The sequence below is a fragment of the Chiloscyllium plagiosum genome, unplaced genomic scaffold, assembly GCF_037043375.1.
Source record: "Chiloscyllium plagiosum isolate Xiang-an unplaced genomic scaffold, Cpla_swu_hap1 HiC_scaffold_35, whole genome shotgun sequence".
Taxonomy (NCBI): Eukaryota; Metazoa; Chordata; class Chondrichthyes; order Orectolobiformes; family Hemiscylliidae; genus Chiloscyllium; species Chiloscyllium plagiosum.
In genome coordinates, this window is record NW_028270173.1 from 60,406,917 (window position 1) to 60,424,524 (window position 17,608).

At 42.6% G+C, this 17,608-nt stretch overlaps 1 protein-coding gene and 1 pseudogene across 1 annotated transcript in view; both read left to right on the forward strand.

The window, feature by feature from the left end:
* Window positions 1-3,619, forward strand: part of LOC122541202 (uncharacterized) — a 35,499-nt gene extending 31,880 nt beyond the window's left edge. Inside the window, 1 exon segment of the mRNA XM_087978804.1 lies at window positions 2-3,619. Within this exon segment, the coding sequence (XP_087834930.1) occupies window positions 2-790 (789 nt within the window). The 3' untranslated portion in view covers window positions 791-3,619.
* Window positions 3,620-9,749: 6,130 nt separating this feature from the next.
* LOC122541596 (uncharacterized) lies at window positions 9,750-12,425 on the forward strand (annotated as a pseudogene).
* The last annotated feature ends 5,183 nt before the right edge of the window (window positions 12,426-17,608 follow it).

Below are 17,608 nucleotides of genomic sequence, written 5' to 3' on the forward strand. Positions count from 1 at the left end.
ACACACACACACCGGAGAGAAACCCTTCACATGTGACCAATCCTTTGCACAGTTATCAACCCTTCACACACACCGGCGCATTCACACAGGGGAGAGACCATTCAATTGCAACGTGTGTAATAAATTATTCTCACATTCATCCACTCTCCGTGAACACCAACGCATTCACACAGGAGAGAAACCATTCAAATGTGATGTGTGCAACAAATCATTCTTGGACTCATCATCACTCGGTGTACATCAACGTGTTCACACTGGAGAGAAACCATTCACATGTGAGGTGTGTGATAAATCATTTGCACAGTTATCGACACTACGTGCACACCAACGTATTCACACCGGGGAGAAACCAGTCAAGTGTGAAGTGTGTGATAAATCCTTTTCACAGTTAGGGAGTCTTCTGGTCCATCAGAAGATCCACACAGGGGAGAAACCCTTCAAGTGTGAGGTTTGTGGTAAAGCTTTTGTGAGATCTTCAAGCCTCCTGATACACCAGATGATTCACACTGGAGAGAAACCCTTCCAATGTGGGGCTTGTGAAATGTCTTTCATCCAGTCCTCTGATCTCCTGAGGCACCAGAGGATTCACACAGGAGAGAAACCCTTCAAATGTGACCTGTGTGACCGAGCCTTCAGACAGTTATCGACCCTTGTGGATCACCGGCGTATTCACACGGGGGAGAAACAATTCCCATGTGAGGTGTGTGACAAATCTTTCTCGAGGTCCTCGTACCACCTGCGTCTTCAGAGGATTCACACGGGAGTGATCTTTCAGCTGAGGAGTTTATGAAAATTCTTTCACTAAATCTCCAATTTGCTAAAACATCAACGGCGTCACATTGATGAGAAATGAAGGAGTTTTTTTATCTGTGTTAGTTCCGCCATGAAGACTCCACACAATTGTTGAATCTCTCACAGCAGTGCTTTTCAAAGCTTTTACGATTGTAACCCATTTTGAGAGTTGAAAATTGCCGCAACCCGTCAGTGAGTGGTCTGGGGAATGGGGGATTGGCAGGCTGAAGGAGGACCTGGGAGAGATTGGGAAGGAGAGCTGGCCATAGCTACCTCAGAGAGTGCAATCCCAAAATTCCAACTCATGACCTTTACCCCTGGGGAAGACCCCTTGTGTCAGAGTCTCTGATGTCACATGGACACAAACCCTACCAGTGTGATGTGTTGGGATTGTTTTGCCCCTTCTCACGATATACTAATGAATCTACATGACCTTGTAGCTGGGGTCACCTGCTTCCATTGCACTGAGAGCTGTCTGTGTTGTCTGTCCTCCAGTGATCACACAGGGCAGCTGCCATTCCAAAACACTGTCTCTTTCAGGAGTATCTGCTCTGTCCAAACTTTCCATGATATTTAAAACATCTATCAAATCTCCTCTTAACCTTCTCCAAGGAAAACAGCTCTAATTTCTCAATCCATCTGTGTCCTCATCCCCGCGACTAAATTCCCTTCAATTTTTTCTGCACCTTCCCTAATATCTTCACATCCTTCCTAAAGTGTGGTGCCCAAACTGGTTGGAGTACTCCAGTAGGGGCTCAACACAGTTTTACACAGTTCAAACATACAATTCTTTGTTTTTGTACTCAAAGTCCATGTTGATAAAGTCCAGGCTTTATTAACCACTCTCTCAACCAGCTTCAATGATTTGTGCCCAGGTAAACCCAGATCCTTCTGCTCCGGCCCCTCCTTAAGAATTGTGCCTTTATTTTATATGAGCTCCTTCAACCAAAATAAATCACTTGATACTTCACTGCATTAACTTTTATCTGACACTTGTCCATCAGTGGCAACAGCTACACTCCTCACAGTTCACATCATCTCCCAAATTTTGTATCACCTGTAAGTATTGAAATTGTTGTGTGCATACCAAGACCTAGCTCATTAATTTATATTAGGAAGAGCAGGGTTCCTAACTGACCCCTGGGAGATGCAGCAATAAACCATCCTTCCATCCAGGAAACATCCATTAAGTGTTTTCCATCACTTGGCCTGTTTATATTTACTTCTCTTATTTTATTCTCTGACCTCTAACTTTGCTGACAAATCGTTTGTCTTGCACTTTATCAAACTCAAGGAAGCGAGTTCAGTACAATTTACTGTGAACATATTTGTGCTGGTTTCCTTTCATTAATCTGAATTTGTCCAAGTGATTTCATTTTGTCCTGAACTGTCATTTTTAGAAGCTTCCAAATCACCAATGTTAAACCCACTGACCTGACTGACAGTTGAGTTTATCGCCAAGTGCGTTGTTTGAAGAGGGTGTACTTTGTACAAAGCTGACACCACTCCTGACTGGCTAGTATCACCACAATTTCTACTCTCTATATCTTGATTGTACCTGAACTAATTCCTCTTTAAAACCATCCATTGTTCAGTTACCATTTCTTCTGACATTCTTTTATTAAAATCTATATGGTCAGATCTGTAATTATCTCTTTGCAGTCGGTTCTCCCCCAGTTAATTATTTGTATTATGAATTGTTTCTTTGTCCTTCTACATAGCTCCACCTAAACCTTCAGATACAATTATCTGAGCCCTGAACATAACCCAAATACCACTTAGTGTTGTTCACTGACATCCTTGACCCTGACACCATAGATGTAACATACCATCGTGGACAGAAACATTTGTTTGTTCCCAGAACTATCAAGCCTCCTGTCATGATTGCTCTTCCAGTCTTCTGTGGACCTCCCTGTACAGCTGAGGCAGCTGTGGTGCTATGGACACGCCAGGTCGCCCATTACTGTGATCAGGATTCAGAGCTCAATACTGGTTAGAGAGTGAGATACATTCAGGGGTCTTACACTACCTGCCTTCCTGACACTTCCTAAACCCACCGCTGAACAGCCCGGATCCAATTCTAATGTGGTGAACATTGTGCTTGCAAGTCTTGGGAGTTGGTAAGGTGTAGAATTGGAGCCTGCTTTCGTTGGGGATAAGAATGATAGATAGACCCTCTTCAGATGACGGGTGTTTGACTAATACTATGGGGAATGTCTGTACTCACCTGTGTGGGAGGATACTATCCTGAGTAAGGGAGAGGGAGTATGGGAGGCAGAGTGGCTCAGTGGTTAGCACTGCTGCCTCACAGCGCCAGGGACCGGGTTCAATTCCCACCTCGGGTGACTGTCTGTGTGGAGTTTGCACATTCTCCCCGTGTCGGCGTGGGTTTCCTCCGAGTGCTCCGGTTTCCTCCCACAGTCCAAAGATGTGCAGGTCAGGTGAATTGGCCATGCTAAATTGCCCATAGTGTTAGATGCATTAGTTAGGGGGAATGGGTCTGGGTGGGTTATCCTTCAGAGGGTTGGTGTAGACTTGTTGGGCTGCGGGGCCTGTTTCCATACTGTAGGGAATCTGATCTAAACAAGTTCTGACAGATCTGAGTTTACTCAGTCCATCGTACCTCAGTGTAATAACTGACATGTTCACCTTATGCTGTTCCAAGTTTCATTTCATCTTCTGGGAGAGATCTTGAGTCATTTTCAAATGCATTGTTATTTTGGTTGATTTGTACTTTGATTTACGGTAGATGTTGTCTTGTTGTTTGTTGCTTTTTCAATCTTCTCTATAGATGTATATCTTCCAATAAATTCACTGTTTAGCTTCAGCCAAGTGACCACATTTCTTAGCCTGATGTGTTCCTATTCACTGAAATACGTGCAATCCTACAGTAAGTCTGGTATGTGCAATATGTTTGTCAATGTCACTATGAGCTTTATACATCCAGGGGTTTATAATTTACATTTCTCATGAAGCATCCATAATCATAAGAAAGGAAATCTTGTATTAACGTATCAACTTTCATAACTTTAGTGCATCATCAAAAAGCACATTAGAGCCAATGAGGTGAAGGGTTGTAAGTAACTGATTTTATAAATTGTATGTTCCCAAGAGCAGTGACATGTATGACTCTGAGAGTCTCAGTGCTCAAGTTTCTGCAGGGAGCCAAAAACCCACAAAGTTCTACCTCAGGGATGAGAGTGCTAACTAAGCCACAACTGACAACAACCTCTAATACTCTGTTCGATGAGATCAGTTTTGAAACTGTTAAGTCCAAAGGATGCTTTTCTCTCTGTAAACTGTCAGCCTGAAAGTTTGATTTGATTTAAAGTGGGATCTTGTTAGAGCTTCAGGTCAGTGTTAGACCATAAGACAGAGGAGCAGAAATTAGGCCATTCAGCCCAACAAGTCTGCACTGCCATTCAATCATAGCTGATAAGTTTCTCGACCCCATTCTCCCTCCTCTCCCTGTAACCCTTGATCCTCTTGATACTCAAGAACCGATCTATCTCAGTCTTAAATATACTCAATGACCTGGTCTCCACAGCCTCCTATGGCAGTGATTTCCACAGGTTCACCACTCTCTGGCTGGAGAAGTTTCTCCTTATCTCCATTCTAAAAGGTCTTCCATTTACTCTAAGGCTGTGCCCTCGGGTCCCGGTCTCTCTTCCCAACATCTACTCTGTTCAGGCCATTCAGTATTCTGTATGTTTCAATTAGATCTCCCCTCATCCTTCTAAACTCCATCGGGTATAGACCCAGAATACTCAAACGTTCCTCATATGTTAAGGTTTACATTCCTGGGACCATTCTCATGAGCCTCCTCTGAATATGCTCCAGGGTCAGTACATCCTTCCTGAGGTATGGGGCCCAGAACTGTGCACAGTACTCGAAATGTGTCTGACTAGAGCCTTATAGAGACTCTGAAGCACATCCCTGCTTTTATATTCAAGTCCTCTCAAAGTAAATGCCATCATTGCATTTGTCTGCCTCACTCTTGACTCAACCTGCAGGGTTACTTTGAGAGAATCCTGGACGAGAACTCCCAAGTCTCTTTGCACTACAGACTTCTGAAATTTCTCCCCATTTAGAAAATAGTTCCTGCCTATATTCTTCCTACCAAAGTGCATGACCTCACACTTTCCCATGTTGTACTCCATCTGACACTTCTTTGCCCACTCTCCTAACCTGTCAACATTTTTCTGCAACCTCCTCAATGCTACCTGTCCCTCTATCTATCTTTGTATCACCTGCAAACTTAGCCAGAATGCTCTCATTTCAGTTCCTCCCTTTAGATCGTTAATGTATAAAGCGAAAAGTTATAGTCCCAACACTGAGCCTTGCCAAACACCACTCGTCACTGGCTGCCATCCTGAGAAGGACTCTTTTAACCCAATTTTTGCTTTCTGCCAGACAGCCAGGCTTCTATCCACACTGGCAACTGGCCCTTATCTCAAGTGCAGTACCTTGTCAAAGGCTTCTTGACATTGGCCCTCCTTGATCTAACCTGCTCGTTACTTCCTCAAAGAATTCTACAAAGTGTTGTCTTTATGTCTAGGTTTTTAAAGTTGTGAAAACTGGTAAAGTCCTTGAAGTCAGGAGAAGGGAAACTGATGGAGAAAAGTGGTTAGACTGCAGGATTGAGCAACAACCTACGACTTTGATACTGGCAGAGGATCCTCAGGTCAACCAAAATAAAACAAACATCCTAAATACCGTAGGCTCAAGAACAGCCACACTCCAGAACAACCATCTCCCCTCTGACAATCCTGGTTTTTCTCAAAGAGACTGAGCTGCAATGCACTCTCCAACTGTAAGATGTGCTGTGTCTGGAAAACTTCCCTTATTTTCCCTTGGCCTGCTCAGAAATGCACCATCTGATGACTTTGAGATCAGGAGTACAGGCAAGTCAGGGTGATTGAGGCAGGTGAGTCTTGATCCTGATGCAGGTATGAGTCATCCATGTAAGTCAAAACTGTTCCTGAATTTCTCTCTTCAGATGTTGTTCCTCTCTCCTTTGAATCTGCTACTTTCATCCCTTTTCCTATAATCTTGAGCCATCAAGTCTTGCGAGCAATGGTCCTAACCCACCATTCCTCATCAAAGATCTTCAATGTGAAGTCACCTATAAATTGTGAAAGGGGACATTTGTTGGGTGAGAGGTGAGGGGCGAAGTGAAATATCATGCAACGAGTGTGTCATCAGGCAAGGTCAAAAGGATCACAGAAATGTCTGCTGCAGAGTGAAAGAACAGTCAGCCCTCCAGTCAAAGTCCCTCAGCTAAGTTAACTCTCCAAATACAGGTGTGCCCAGAACACAGAGTCACTCCAGGTGCCAAAATCTCCTTTGGTCTCAAATGTCACTCCTTCCTGTGCCCATCTATACTGTGCATGTCATGATCCCACCACTGTGCATCATCACTGCCTTGGACGCTGTGGAGTTTCCTCTTCTGGACTGCTGTAAAACACACACATTGGACATCCCACACTGATGTCAGTTTGAAAGTCTACTCCTTTCTCTCTTAGAATTAGAAATCTCTGTGAAATATTTACCAGGAGAACTTAGACAGCAGTTGCAATAAGTGAGGTTTTATTCAGATGGGACAGTGACAAGTTTAAATCTCCACCTGATCTGCTGCTCAAAGTCACCTCCATTTCCCGGTCAGTTTCCCAAGTTTCAGGAAACTCATGTTGCTCCAGAAATATTTGGATTGACTGTGAGAGACGTCAATCAGAGAGCCCACCCACTCTGCCCATTGTCTCCTCTTCTTCTTCCAGAGCTGGTTCACTTCCTATAGGGACTGAAAACCAAGTGAGGAGATGGTGAGTGAAGGAGCAGCTTTTATACAAATTGTATCCCATAATATCCACACCAATCTTCAGGCAGTCTGACTATCCTGTGGGTAATCAGGGGTGGAAATGTCCCTTATGCTGTGTGAGAAGATCCAGCTGAGAGAGCTGTTTACTCGATTCTTTGTGCTGAGCTGTTTGACTGGAGCTGTGTGTTGGATATTGAGTGTGTTTATTGGAAGCATTTCCCTCTGATTTCCAGGCTGAGTTTTGTTGATGGCTAATTCCTGAATATGAGAAGGTGAGGCGTCATTATCTGGGAGGTGCAGAGTGTTTGAGTATTCTTCATGATTTCCTATTGTTGGGTTCTGTGTGTTGGGAGCTGTTTATTGTCCTATGGACTACAGATGGTTAGTTCTGTCTGTCTATTGGGATCTGGATGTTGCCTCTATATTTAAATCCATTCGTGAGCTCCCACTTTCCTATCATTGGAACCTCCTGTCCCAGATACCAGATATCAGTACTGCCTGTACCGCGTTCTCCCCAGCCTAGGTAAGCTGCACCACCATCTCCTGGGCTTTGACGAAGAATGGTTTTCAATCAGTTCTTATGGAGGCAGAATCTCACCTTAAGTAAATCTTGCATTGTGCAATTTGGCACTAACAGTATGCTGAACAGGATAGATTTTGAATGATCTAATAACTAAAAACTATGTATCTAGAAGGCACTGAGGGACAACCACAATCTGTACATCATATATCCTTACTCTGCCATTACCATCAAACCAGGGATCACCACTGATTCAATGGACAGTGCAGCAAGGTGTGTCAGGAGCAGCATCAGGCATTCCTAAAAATGTCAACCTGGTGAATCTACAAAAGAGGACATCTTGTGTGCCAGAACATGCTATTCAGCTCCTCGAACATGCTCCACCATTCAATCAGATAATGTCTGATCTGATAAAAAGTATACGTTACTGCTAATGCCTCATAGCCTCTGATTCCATTGTTAGTGAAAAAAAGTTTATCAAACTCTGCATTAAAAATATGCAATGGCTCTGCCTCTGCTGCTCTCACAGGAAAGGGAATTCACAGACAAAGAACCCTTTGAGAGAAAACATTTCTATTGTGAAAGGCAGACTTCTTTCTAAATCATGACACAAAGTCTCTGCCACAACCCTTTCAGCATTCACCCTGTTAAGTTCTCTCAGGAGACACACATCTTACATGTACTGAAAGTCTGTGCTGAGTGCCAGCTGCAACCCTTTCCAATCTGTTCCAGTACACCCACAACGGTGCTATCTACCCAAGAATGTGCAAAATTACCCAGTAGAGGTTTACAAAATTATGAGGGGCATGGATAAAATAAATAGACAAAGTCTTTTCCCTGGGGTGGGAGAGTCCAGAACGAGAGGGCATAAGTTTAGGGTGAGAGAGGAAAGATATAAAAGGGACCTATGGGGCAACGTTTTCACGCAGAGGGTGGTACGTGTATGGAATGAGCTGCCAGAGGAAGTGGTGGAGGCTGGTACAATTGCAACATTTAAAAGGCACTTGGATGAGTATATGAATAGGAAGGGTTTGGAGGGATATGAGCCGGGTGCTGGCAGGTGGGACTAGATTGGGTTGGGATATCTGGTTAGCATGGACGGGTTGGACCGAAGGGTCTGTTTCCATGCTGTTCATCTCTATGACACTATGACTCTATAAAGCCTGTCTACACAAATCAATCATGCAAATTATTGCCTCATCAATCTACTCCCTGTCATCATCAAAGTGACAATAGGTGCCATTGACATTGCTATCAGCAGAATTTAGAAAACAGTAATGTAAACACTGATGCTCACTTAGACTTCCTGCATTACTTGGCTTCTGACCTCATTACACTTGGTTCAAAAGTGGACAAAAGTGCTGAACTCAAGAGATAACATGAGAATGATGGCCCAAATACCAAGGCAGCATTTGACCAAGTCTGACATCAAGGAGCCTTGACAAAACTGGAGTCAATGGGAAAAAAGGTGGAATAACACTCCATTGCTTGGAGTCATTCCTAGCTCACTGATAGGTGACTGTGGTTGATGAGGTAGTCATCTGAGCCCCAGGACTTAATTCCAAAGTTCCTTATGATCAGAAGTGGGAATGTTCGCTGATGATTCCACAATGTTGAGCATCATTTGCAACTCCCCAGATACAAAAGCCGACTGCATTGATGTGCAGAAAGACCTGAATAACATTCAGGCTTGACACAACAGGTGGCAAGTAACAGATAAGTAACATTCATGACACACAAGCCAGGCAATGACCATCTCCACAGGAGAGAATTTGACCTTGAAATTTAATGGCATTGCCATAGTTAAATCCCCACAATCAACATCCTAAGGGCTACCAATGACCAGAACTTGAACTTGACCAGCCAGATAAATACTGTGACCACAAGAGCAGGTCAGAGACAAGGAATCCTGCAACAAGTAACTCACCTCCCAACTCCCCAAAACCTGTCCGCTATTTACAAGGTACAAATAAGGAGTGTGATGGAATACTCCCCACTTACCTGGCTAAGGGCATTGCCAGCAACACCCAAGATGCCAGACACCAACCAGCATAAAGCAACCCCATGATAGAAATCCCAGCTACCACCTTAAACATTGACTCACTTCAGCAGAGATGCACAGTGGCAGCAGCATATAGCATCCACAAGATGCATAACAGTATCTCATTTGTGAGGACCTACCAAACCCATTATCTCTATCACCTCTAGAAGGACAAGGAAGCAGATGCATGAAAACACCATCAATTGTAATTTCCCCAACCATGCTTACATGGAACTATATTGCCATGCCTTCATTGTAGCTGAGTCAATGTTCTTGACCTCCCTTCCTAACAGCACTTTGTGTGTCCTTACAGTACAATGAATGCACAAAATCAAAAAGGTGGCTGAATCCACCTACCTCAGTGCAGTTTCAGATGGGCAATAAATACTGTCCCAAGTCAGTCATGCACAAATCCTGTGGACATATAAATTAAACATAAATCAGGAGTCCACCCTTTTAGCAAAGGAGAAGAATGAATTGGAGGAAATTATGTTTCCTTTTCCTGTTTTACAGAATGATTGCATTGTACTGCACCAGAGAATACAGAGAAGATAGACACCACAGATAGATCCTGCCTATCACCGAAGGAACAACTGCACACCTGTGGGAAGACATCCCGTCCCTTCACAGTATTGGTCAACACTGAGAAGGTTGGGCAGTAAAACCGCCATCTGAAAATCGGTCAGGTCAGGGGAGCTTTGACATATCATTGGATCTGAAACTGTCAGTGGTGTGGAGCCTTCCATAGAACCAACCTTTCTGAAGGTTCGGCTATGGGTGATCAGTCAGGGTGAGGCTGGGAGGAAGAGGAAGTGGCTACAAGTGTGGTGAGAGCTTCAGTCATTCATCGAGCCTCAGACATTCATTGAGCCTCAAGAACTACTGACTCATTCCAACAGGTGAGAGAGTGTTAAAGTGTGAGGTTTACCTACCGCAGGATCATCTATTATAAGACTGTTAACACAAGAATAGCTACATGGAAGAGAAACCATTTAATTTTGAGGTCTGCAATCCAGCCTTTACACAGACGTTAACACTAGTGAATCACCAGTGGAACTACATTGGCAAAAAGCCATTTAAGTGTGAGCTTTGCAATAAGTGCTTTGCCCAGTCATCAGGCCTGAGTTATCACCAGCATGTTCATACTGGAGAGAAAGCATTCACATGTGAAATGTGTAATAAGTCATTTCCATCATCGTCGACTCTCTGCAGACACCAACGCATTCACACAGGGGAGAAACCTTTCTCATGTGGGATGTGTAACAAATCATTCTCAAGATCATCACACTTAAGCACACACCAGCGCATTCACACAGGAGAGAAACCATTCATTTGTGAGGTGTGTGACAAATCGTTCTCTCAGTTAGGGATCCTGCAGACACACCAACGCATTCACACAGGGAGAAAACCATTCACCTGTAAGGAGTGTGACAAATCATTCTCAGTGTCATCACACCTCCGTGTACACCAACGTATTCACACAGGGGAGAAACCGTTCACATGTAAGGAGTGTGACAAATCATTTTCACAATTATCGCACCTCAGCATGCATCAACGGACTCACACGGGGGAGAAACCATTCAAGTGTGAGGCATGTGACAAATTGTTCTCGCTGTCGTCATCTCTCCGTACACACCAACACATTCACACCAAGGAGAAGCCATTCAAATGTGAGATGTGTGCAAAATCATTCTCAGAAGCAGGGAATCTCCGCATGCACAAACGTATCCACACGGGAGAAACCTTTCCAATGTGAGGAGTGTGACAAAGCATTCTCACAGTCATCGAGACTCCTGCGGCATCAGAGGATCCATACAGGGGAAAAATCATTTGTATGCGAGGAATGTGACAAATCATTCTCCGACTTAGCAGGTCTTCGCGTACACCGACGCATTCACACCAGTGAGAAACCATTCACTTGTGAGGTATGTGAGAAATCATTCTCACAGTCATTGCACCTCCGTAAACATGAACGCATTCACACTGGAGAGAAACCTTCCAAGTGTGAGGTGTGTTACAAATCATTCTCGGACTTAGCTGCCCTCCACGTACACAGACGCATTCACACAGGCGAGAAACCATTCACATGCGAGGTGTGTGACAAATCATTCTCTCAGTCATCGAGCCTCAATGTACACCAACGCATTCACACAGGGGAGAAACCGTTCAAGTGTGACATGTGTGACAAATCATTCCGGGTTTCATCGAAACTTCTGCGCCATCTAAGGATCCACACAGGAGATTAACCATGCACTCTCTTGTGGTTTATGATAAAGGAATTGTGACATGTTTAAGCCCCCCCCCCAGTCACCACTGGATTCACCCCGATTAGAAATTGATCCTGGCACCTCAATGCATTCACACTGGAAAGAAACACTATCCATATATGTTCAACACTGATACCTTCACACAGTTGTGAGAAGTCTCAGAACATCAACAAATTGAAAACATGTGAACCTGTACACAGTCTCACTGTGCAGGATGTTCAGTGGGACTGGGACACAGAACAGGAAGCAGCTTTCACTCCCATCAAACAACTAGTGATGACATCACCAGTGCTGAGGGATTATGATGTAACAATGGAGTCACCCTGCAGTGTGATGTCAGTGAAACAGGACTTGGAGTAACCCCCAGGCAGTGAGGACAACCCGCTGTGTTTGTATCCAGAGGGTTTACACAAAGTGAACAGCACTGTGTACAGATTGAAAAAGAGAAACTCGACATTGTCTTTACTTGCAAGCCTTTCAACCAGTCCCTGTTTGGAGAGAAAGAGTGATGGTCAAGTCTGACGTCAAGTTTCTTAAACTCCTTCTCTCTGCTCCAAAGCATTTGCAAGTGATGTTACTTCATTTGCAGAGATATGACTTCGGACTATGTAGCTGAACACTTTCAAGATTCTATGTGCAATTCAAGGCATACCCAAACTCTGACTGTGAAATATGAGATATATCTGGTCAATATCTGTAAAATAACTTGCAAATGATATTGCAGAATGTTTTGCCTTTTGTTATGAGAAGAGGGGATATTTTGATAAATTCCTTTATGCACTGTACCTAGTCATTTTATGTGATTTCTGATGTCAAATGCAATTAAGATTTGAGGACAGTGCTCCAAATGTTAACAATATGAATTTCCTGAAACTTGGGAAGTGGACCGATGAAACGGGAGTGACATTGAGCAGCAGATTAATTCCAGATTTAAACTTGTACCATCTGAATAAAACCTCACTTATTGCAGCTGCTGTCTCAGTTCACCTGGTAAATGTTTGACAGAGATTTTGAGTGTGAAAATAACATTCTTCATCCTCAGAGGATTTCAAATTGACATCATCAGTGTGGGATGTGTGGCCTCAGAAGTGTTTGACAGCAGATCAGAAGCAGAAGACCCACAGCATCCAAGGCAGCAATGATGTGCAGTTGTGGGATCAGCACATGCATGTGTGTGTCACCAAAGTCTTACCAGACCATAGGGGCTGCTTTCATATTAGAGAGAGAGAGAAGCAACTGATGGGGATTTAGCCTGAGGGCCACCAGATCTCAGGCGAGGGAAGAGGTTGAGAAGGAGAGTCCTTCATGGTAACCTCAAACTGGTGATGGGAACTGAACCCACACTGTTGGCATCACACTACTCTGTAAACCAACAATCCAGCCAACTGAGCAAAACAGATTCCCAATTGGCACATGCAGAGGAGGGACAGACATAGGAAAGATGAGCACAAGGTGAAGGAGACACTTTTCACCAAGCTGTCTATCTTTCTTGCACTTTCTAGGTCAAATTAGTTCTTAACTTAAAGATTTGTTAACTTTTATTTAAAAAAATAAATTGAAGCCGAGAGTATTGATCTATTTAATAACACTGTTGTGTTAGGTAGTGCTTCTGGAAGGGTTAATGTTGGAGTTTGCATCAAGCTCCACCCAATCCTAATATCATACAGCCTTGGGTATGGAGAAGTGGAGTTTAGCTTGAGATCCTGATGAAGACATAAATGACATCATCATTTCCAAATAAAATATTTATCATGACTTACTTATCAGCCAATATGACTTCTACATGTTGCTATGTTCTAAATTACATCTTGTTCAGACAAATGCCTCTTCTGGTTAAGATACCTTACTTCTTAATCCTTGTAGGGAGGGAAATCATTGATTTTGTCTATGAAAAATACAGAAAACCTTAGTTTTGGCGACAGAGGTGCGAACGCATTCAGATTGCTTGCAGAAAGCAGGAAACCAACATTTTGAATATAAAACCATGGGAAGCCCAGTAAACAGAATAGAAATGCAGCATGGCTTCAATGCAGAATTTGAAGTGTTAAAGGAAAATAAATAATGGAACAAAGCCACAAGGTTTAAAAGACCAAGAGATTAAAAATAACAAATAACTGCAGCTGCTGGAAATCTGAAACATAAACAGAACTTACTGGAGAAGCTCAGGCTCTGGCAGCAGCATCTGTGAGAGAACGCAGAGTCGACATTTCGAGTCAATGACCGTTCTTCAGGACCCAGAGACAGAAAATAACAGCATTTATTTACAGCATGATTAAAAACTTGAAAGACAAACACTGAATTGAATTAAACGTATTGTCACGTGTACCGAGGCACAGTGAAAAGCTTTGTCTTGCAAGCAATACAGACAGATCACAGAGTTACGTAGTATAGATAGTAAATAATAGGTAAACAGTGCCAAAAACAAAAACAGAGCTACAGGCAAAGGCTAGGAGTTTGTGAGTCCATTCAGTATTCTAACAACAGTAGGGTAGAAACTGTTTCGAAACCGGCTGGTGCATGTGTTCAGGCTTCAGTACCTTCTCCCTGATGATAGAGGTTGCAGAAAAACATTGTCAGGGTGGGATGGATCTTTGAGAATGCTGGCGGCCTTTCCTTGACAGCGGGCCTGGTAGATGGATTCTATAGATGGGAGGTTGACCTTTGTGATTGTCCGGGCCGAGTTCACCACTCTCTGTAACAGTCTCCGATCTTGAATGGTACAGTTGCCATACCAGGTAGTGATACATCCAGACAGAATGCTCTTGATGACGCACCGATAAAAGTTGGCAAGGCTATACGCCGTCATGCCAAATTTCCTCAGCTGCCTGAGAAAGAAAATTCGTTGTTGGGCCTTTGTAACTAGTGCGTGCTCCAATTGTAACCGCATGAAGAGTCCAAAAAAGCTTGTTGTGAATGACCACTCCCAGGAGCTTGACAATCTCCACTCGTCTCACCTCTGTGCTGTTAATGTGTTGGGGGGCATGAGTAAGATCCCGCTGAAAGTCAAAATGAGTTTATTGGTTTTGCCGACATTGAGAGCTAGGTTATCCTCAGTGCACTATTTTTCCAGGTCTTCCACCCCCCCCATCTGTAGTCTGCTTTGTCACCATCTGAGATTCGACCGAATATGGTGGTGTCATCAGTAAACTTGTAAATATCATTAGTCTGGTATTTGGCGATGCAGTCTTGGGTTTACAGTGAGTACAGTAGGGGACTGAGTATGCACCCCTGGGGGGCACCAGTGTTGAGTGTTAGTGAGGATGAAATATTGTCCCCATTCTTCACTGATTGTGGCCTGTGGGTCAGGAAAGTGAGGATCCAGTTGCAGAGAGTGGGGCTCAGTCTGAGATCACAAAGTTTAGTAATCAGTCTCGAGGGAATAATAATGTTGAAGGCTGAACTATAGTCAATGAGTAGGAATCTTAGGTAGCTGTTCTTGGTGTCATTCAGATGTTTCAGAATTTAAAACAACAGTAAGATGAATGTCTTAAAAAAGAAAATGTCAGGAGAAAGAAAGTACTACTTTGAAGATTTAATACCCGTTAAATCCAATATATCACAAGACTGGATATTTTCTAGAAAACAGTAAGATGTAATTTTTTTTTAAATCCTAAGTTGAAGTAAGTTTATTATTGTATTCAATACAAACTATGGTGGATAATGTTATAAATCAAAATAGAAAGGCACAGCTGCATTTGAAAAAGTTTTTCAAGCTTGAATCTGAGAAGAAAAAAACTTTTTGGAAGTACAAGATTTACTGGAAGAGTTCAGCATGCAAGAAATCCATACATAATTTTGTTGATGACTGCAGATTAGCGGAAAACTGTGATAATGGTGCTTTGAAACTAGAATTCATAACAGATAGCATTGTTATTGAAATAATCAATGAATCTTTGTGATATCTATTTTAGTCAAAAGAGTATTCAGTTTGGAGAAAATAACTTGAATTGCGCTCGATACATAAACCAGACAGATTGAGACAAATCCTGAGAGGAGAAGATCAACCTTATCACAAAAGAGCAACAGAATCTCTCCGCTTTATAAAGTATGAACATTCTAAAACACACACAAAAAGCCAAACCAATTAGGAGACCTCAGATTTAAGGCTCAGTGTCAGCGTTGTGTACCAAGAAGAATCTTAGGCACAAGAAATCCTCAGCCATGACTAAGAAAGGCCACTTCTACAGGAAGATGCAGATGTTAGCATACGGTTTCAGAGCAACAAAGAGGCAAATTGCTTTCTCATACAATGTTGATGTGATAGAACCACCATCGCTGGAAAATCTCCTGAAGCATTTCAAAAGGAAACTGTGATTCAAACAACTCAATTTGAACAACTATTTATGTCAATGGACATTTCATTAATTTTAGGCGTGGTACAGGGACAAGTGTCACTATCGTGTCAAATCAAAAGGAACAAAACTAACAGCTTTTTGAGATGAGACTACCTGTTCCAGTTGGAATAATTCAGAGCATTAAAAATTTTCCACAAGAAACAGTGCAACACAAACAGCCTGAGAGCTGAAAATGCATACCACACAATTCACAATCAACGCTTACATTTGAGGCTGCATACAAGTTCACAGCTGAGTTTCCTTGAAGTAGCAGAACTAGTTGAATCAGTTTCCAGCTCATAACTTGTTGACCAGCCAGTCAATGGGCGAAAGGTAGATTTAATTTCACTTCCATGAGTTGTGGAAGAAGCCAAAAAAGAACAAGAAATCTATTGATATACCCATAATGGCACAAATATAACATTTCACATGGCCAAGAAGAACCAGTGTCCAGCAAGCCACAGAGTTTCAAGCAAATTTTATAAGAAAAAGAGAGAAAGAAGGTGTTCCCATTGTTCTAAATGAAATTAAACCTTCACTAAATGTCTAGCGAGTTGGCCAAGAACACATACTTTGAGCACTGGCAGCATTTCAAAAATAAAGACAACATCTTAGTGTTTGATCAAAGACAAATTATTCCAGTTTCTTGGAAAGACATTGAACATATTGCAGCGTTATCAATTGTACAGCCAGGGCTCAGTAAATAGTGTGGCATTCAGAGATCTCTTGAGAGATTGAAGATCTCACACACCAATGTAAAATCAGTTGTTGCACAGGATTGCATAAGCTTTCCATTCCTATTATCACTGAAGAAAAATCAGATGCGAGAAACCAACAAAGTTTCCAAGAAGATACAGATGAGAAGAAAATGAATATGTAGTACAACCCACTTGAGCTGATGGATTAATTTTTAACTGAAGTTATTCAGACAACAAAGTAATGTGGTGAACAAATTAGTGTAGCAGATTTGATTTCAATGTTAGGTGATGAGATGACCCAAGTTTGAGAGGAAGATCTTAATGCTTCAAGAAGAATTATCAGTCCCATTGACAGAGGCAAGCCTAAATAAGCAGTAAACCTGGAGTAACATGCCTGAGGATGTGACGCTATCTAACTCACCAGGAAATCACGCACAGACATCCAATGAAAATGTCCAACTTACATAACAAGTGAATTTAAAACATTCTGTTGTAAAGTGACTTCCACAAATTCGGGACATGGTCAAGAAGAAATGAGCTGGCTGAGAAATTCAGGATATTGCAACAAAGAAACTACCAGTTTCCACGGAGCTGCCATGAGCTGCAAGGAAATTCATCTCTTTAAAGTTAACCAGAAAGAGTTCCTCAGTCTCCCGAGAAGTATTCTCCCAAATAAAGGAATGTGCCAATGACGGCTTTTAGCAGGAATGACACCATCCTAAGGGACATTGAAAAGATGAAAGATCTTGAAGCAGAGAAATTATTCACAGACCAGTCAAGGCTAAGATCTCCTGTACTCTTGTCTGTCAACCAGCACCCAATCCATATTCGTATTTTCATTTTACACACATGAGCCTGCACTCTGTGTCGTAACCTCTGTGACTTCTCACTGAATGTTTGTTTTTGAAAATGAAGACATTCACTGAGAACTCAGGATCACATCACAACTGAGGGCCGCTGCCATCACAATGAGAACCATTACAACAGTCAATGCAGGGTCACAGAAAACACAATAAAGTGAAGCAATCTGTGCACTTACACAGGAGAGACAACAAGAGAGGAAGCAAGCCAAGTGTACTCAGTACCTCAACCCATACCTTCCCAACTCCAGGGAGAGATAGCAGACAGAGTTGAATAA